The sequence below is a fragment of the Callospermophilus lateralis genome, chromosome 15 (genome assembly GCF_048772815.1).
Source record: "Callospermophilus lateralis isolate mCalLat2 chromosome 15, mCalLat2.hap1, whole genome shotgun sequence".
Lineage (NCBI taxonomy): Eukaryota > Metazoa > Chordata > Mammalia > Rodentia > Sciuridae > Callospermophilus > Callospermophilus lateralis.
The window spans coordinates 76164682-76169851 of NC_135319.1; the positions used below are offsets into that span (position 1 = coordinate 76164682).

General features: G+C 56.6%; 1 protein-coding gene across 1 annotated transcript; it reads left to right on the plus strand.

Moving 5' to 3' along the window:
- Window positions 1-3519: 3519 nt before the first annotated feature.
- On the plus strand, window positions 3520-4917 carry Adra2a (adrenoceptor alpha 2A). Its single transcript, XM_076835048.1, has one exon. It carries the CDS (start codon window positions 3520-3522, stop codon window positions 4915-4917), a length of 1398 nt encoding a protein of 465 aa, XP_076691163.1.
- The last annotated feature ends 253 nt before the right edge of the window (window positions 4918-5170 follow it).

Sequence of the window (5170 nt, forward strand, 5' to 3'; positions counted from 1 at the left end):
TTTGGACATGATATATACTAGGTACTTAACACAAGGCAGCTCTTGTTCCTATTAACAATTCTTGTGTACTGGCCTTGGGGCCCCTGGCTCCTTGAAAGACCCATTTCCATATTAGGAGAAAAGACTCCAAACCCAGGAATTAATACATCAGTTGGATGCTCAGAAAACAGTTGGAAAATGTGACAAGAGGCATAATATATGCTAGCATCAGAAATTTCAAGAAAGGAAACACTGTAGACTATTTTTTTTCCATTTCCCCCCTCGTTTCTGAAATGATACAGGAAGAAAGTAATATTTTAGAAGTTGGTGTGGAGATGTGAAGAGATGTTGTTCTGGGAGCAACATAGTGAATCCCACATGGTCATGGGCTTTAATGTTTGTTCCTCTTACCATTCATACAAGAGGGGTTAAGCTCCTGGTGTTGTACAAAATTGAGTAGAATCATATTTCCAAATGAGCCTGCTGTTGTGTCCCTTTGTCCAAGAGACCCAGAGCAGAAAGTTGAGTAGAAAATGGGAAATGATGGGTTCCAAAAAGGGCAGAAATTCTGCCTTCTTGGATTTCTTGAATCTCTAGAAAGAGGGTTTAGAAAGGCTACCTTAGTTTAAAACTAAGTTAAAGACTGGGAGTAGATAGTGAACTCAAATGAGATATCCACAGGATACTTTGAAAAGGATAGTAGACTTGGAGCATTTACATCAAGAGCAACAGTGTCAATAACTGTATCAGTAGTGGGGGCTGTAGACATTAGCTGAAGTTGAAGGTGATGCTCAAGGTCATTTAACTAGTTCCTCAACCCCTAGTCTGATCTGAGTCTGTACCTTGCTGCTCAGTTTGATCAGACTATGGAAATCCAGCTTAGATGACTACATAACGTATTTTGGTTTAGTGGTTCCATAAATAAGAACTTTTCCATGGGCTGAATGTCTCTCCTGCTGACATTTCCTATCCTCCTGGGCCTTATCCTTAAGCTACCCGCTACTCATCTGAGAAGTACAGACAACACAGTGCAAGCTGTTATTCTAGTGACTGTAAAAAAGCCTATCACAAGACATCAAGCGTACTTGGAAAAACTTGCTGATCACTCCAACCCCCTGCTCTTCTTATCAGAGAAAACAGAAAACATTCTCTACTTTGGCCAGCATCCTCCCGTTTCTGAAAGATGGTGTGTTTGCATCTGCATGGGAGTGCATGCGGGGGGTTAGCTTTTTAAAAATATTTACTTTTAATTGTACAAATTTGTGGAATACAGTGTGATAATTTGATACATGTAAACAGTGCGTAATAATCAGCTCGAGGTAGTTGACATTTCCATCTCCTGAAACATTAAAATTTTTATTAAAATAATTGTACGTATTTATGGGATATAGTGTGATATTTCAGTACATGTATACAATATGCACTGATGAAATCATGGTAATTAACATTTCCATCTCTTTATCGTTACTTTGTGTTTGGAGTCTTGGAGCTCCTTTGTGTCTCAACAAGGACATAATGGTTCCCAGCAGCTCAAAGCTGGGCAGAGTGACAGGCAGGATCAGGCCTCTCTTGGGTCTGCACAAGTATAGGCTGTGTGGTCCAGAGTGGAATCACAGTCCTGGGCTGGAGTGCGTGCCAGATCTTCCAAATGACTTTTATCAGACAAATCTCCCCTCCCGCCAGAGGTAGAAACACAGAAGTACCTGCTTTAGAAAGATTTGTGAGACATGACAAAATGCAATTTAAAATCTGGATTCTCCTTTCCTGAGCTCAGACCTAAACTTATCCCAAGATAGAGGTATAGGCTGAGGACCACAGAAACTGGAGAAAGTCGCCCGGTGCCAGCCAGTTGCTTCCCAGACGTGACGACGAGCGGCCAGCAGGTGTCAGTGCGCCCTCGTTCTGTCGCGGCGCGCCTCCGCCTGGAGGACCCCTCCCCATAGCGGTCTAGAAGGGCGCGGTCTGGACCCCAGGCAGCGCTGTCCCGCTGATAGCTTTGCGCCTGGTAGGACACTTAGCCGCCTCTTCCCCAAGCGGAGCTCTGAACTCTGGCCTCGCGGGCTCCCGCCTGGGTGCTGCCCATTCTGCTTCAGGGGTTCCATTGGAACCCTCGCCTTCCTCTCCTGTCAGGAGCACCTGCGGACTAGGGCGGCCTGGTCCAGGTCGGGCTGGTCTGGATGAGAATCATACCCGAAAATGCTTCTCCCGATTCTGGCCGGGGTTCCTTTCCACCCTCTCTTCCCAAGACCCAGCTCGATGGAGACACTCCGGGTGCCTATTGCTGTTGGCTGGATCGTCCCGGAGCTGCACAGCCAACTCCCAGTAGGGGCCGCTCCCCACTCCCCAGACTCTCTCTTAAAGCCCCTCGTTCAAGGTACCCGCCTCTCCGAAGGGCCCGTCCAGCTTGGGGGGCAGCGCTCCCTGGGGTCCCGCACTGGGCGCCGACTCTAGATCAACAGAGGGGAGGCGCGAGGGGCGGAGGAGGGTCGGCTTCCCACGTGGGGGCTGACGCCGGCTGCTCGGCAACGCCGGCTTGATCCTGGGGCTATAAAACGAGTCCACCGTAGCGCCGCGGAACAGCAGCGGCTCCGGCTCCGGTGCAGACGCCCAGCAGCCGGCGCGCCGCCTCCCCGCCACCCCAGCGCCTTCTTTCCCTAGTCCTGTGCTCTCGCTGCAACTCACGCTGTCCTCGGCCCCCAGCCCGTCCTGCTGAGCTTCGCGCCCACCGAGCCGACGCCTAGGAGACACCCTGCCTCAGCCGTGGCTCTTGGAGGGCGGATCGCTCACCTGGCGCGGCACGCCTGAGGACGGGGGCGCCTTCATGCGGCCTCCACACCCTTCACGCCGCTGCCGTCCCCGAGCTCCGCGTGCTGTGGCCCAGCCCCAGCAGGGCGCACAACTTTGGAAGTCCCGCGGCGCTCGGAGAAGCGGCAGAGTCCGCGCCCTGGCCGGTGTTAGGGCCCAGCCCGCACCGCCGCGTCTGCGGGAAGCTCCAGAGTCGGTAATCGCTTCGGGAATGTAGACAGACATAGGACCCTGAGCTCGCATCTCAGCACCTCTTGGCTGCCTCCTGGGGTGGGGGCGGGCCCTGCACACGGTAAGACCTCTCGCTTTCGCTCAGGCTCAAGAAGCAAGATATATATATATATATATATTTATATAGTTATATGTATAATTTCCTGTCATCCTTCCAAGTCTTCAGGCCACCGATGAATTTTATTTTCCCTTCCTGAAGAATAAATCTCTCTCTAACCATCAGCTCGCCCTACTCTCTCCTGCTTAGAAATAAAACTTGGCTGTGCTTAGGAGCTTGGAGAGAGAAGGCGCCCACCCCGAGCGGCTAAAGCACCGGCGGGCGCTGTTCGCGGGACCCGGGCCCATGGGCCACTAGCTGTCCCCCAGCTTGGGCCCGGCTTCCTTGGGGCCCCCTCCCTATGTGAGACGCGGCGGGGTGAGTGGGTCGCCGGAGGAAGAGGAGGACCCACGGGCGCCGGCCGGAAGGCAGCTGGCACCAGGTCCAGGCGAGAGGGCGCCGCGTTCATGTTCCGCCAGGAGCAGCCGCTGGCCGAGGGCAGCTTTGCGCCCATGGGCTCCCTGCAGCCGGACGCCGGCAACACAAGCTGGAATGGGACCGAGGCGCCAGGGGGCGGTGCCCAGGCCATCCCTTACTCCCTGCAGGTGACGCTGACGTTGGTGTGCCTGGCTGGCCTGCTCATGCTGCTCACGGTGTTCGGCAACGTGCTGGTCATCATCGCGGTGTTCACCAGCCGTGCTCTCAAGGCGCCCCAAAACCTCTTCCTGGTGTCTCTGGCCTCGGCGGACATCCTGGTGGCCACGCTGGTCATTCCTTTCTCGCTGGCCAACGAGGTCATGGGCTACTGGTATTTTGGCAAGGCATGGTGCGAGATCTACCTGGCGCTCGACGTGCTCTTCTGCACGTCGTCCATTGTGCACCTGTGCGCCATCAGCCTGGACCGCTACTGGTCCATCACGCAGGCCATCGAGTACAACCTGAAGCGCACGCCACGCCGCATCAAGGCCATCATCGTTACTGTGTGGGTCATCTCTGCTGTCATATCCTTCCCGCCGCTTATCTCCATCGAGAAGAAGGGCGGCGGCGACGGGCAGCAGCCGGCCGAGCAGCGCTGCGAGATCAATGACCAGAAGTGGTACGTCATCTCGTCGTGCATAGGCTCCTTCTTCGCGCCCTGCCTCATCATGATCCTGGTCTACATACGCATCTACCAGATCGCCAAGCGCCGCACCCGCGTGCCGCCCAGCCGCCGAGGTCCGGACGCCGCTGCCGCGCAGCCCGGGAGCGCCGAACGCAGGCCCAACGGCCTGGGCCCCGAGCGCTGCGCGGGCCCCGCGGGCGCAGAGGCCGAGCCGCTGCCCACCCAGCTCAATGGCGCCCCGGGGGAGCCCGCACCGGCCGGGACGCGCGAGGCCGACGCGCTGGACCTGGAGGAAAGCTCCTCCTCGGAACACGCCGAGCGACCCCCGGGGCCCCGCAGACCCGAGCGCGGCCCCCGGGCCAAAGTCAAGGCTCGGGCGAGCCAGGTGAAGCCCGGGGACAGTCTGCCCCGGCGCGGGCCAGGGGCCACCGGGCCTGGGGCTTCGGTGGTGGGGCCCGGGGAGGAGCGCGGCGGGGGCGCCAAAGCGTCGCGCTGGCGCGGGCGGCAGAACCGCGAGAAGCGCTTCACGTTCGTGCTGGCGGTGGTCATCGGCGTGTTCGTGGTGTGCTGGTTCCCCTTCTTCTTCACCTACACGCTCACGGCCGTCGGCTGCTCGGTGCCACGCACGCTCTTCAAGTTCTTCTTCTGGTTTGGCTACTGCAACAGCTCGCTGAACCCGGTTATCTACACCATCTTCAACCACGACTTCCGCCGCGCATTCAAGAAGATCCTCTGCCGCGGGGGTAGGAAGCGGATCGTGTGAGCACGCTGCCCACACCCGGCTCACAGACTGGCGCCAATCGCAGGCCCTGGGCATCCAGGGGAGCATCTTCACATCAGCCCTAGCACTTTGAATCCCAGGCCCCGCCTGCTCCGTGTTTCCTGGCCTGGAGGGTGCTCTGCGGCCTCCTGAGGACATTTGTTCCACAAGAGAAAAGTTCAGCTGGCTGGGAAGGCCACATACACCCTCAATATTTGTTATGGCCTCTCCTTACCTGGAGAGTTTTTTTTTTTTT

Excerpts from the sequence above, each read along its gene's own strand:
- Adra2a (XM_076835048.1), top strand. The coding sequence starts at position 3,520 with ATGTTCCGCCAGGAGCAGCCGCTGGCCGAGGGCAGCTTTGCGCCCATG.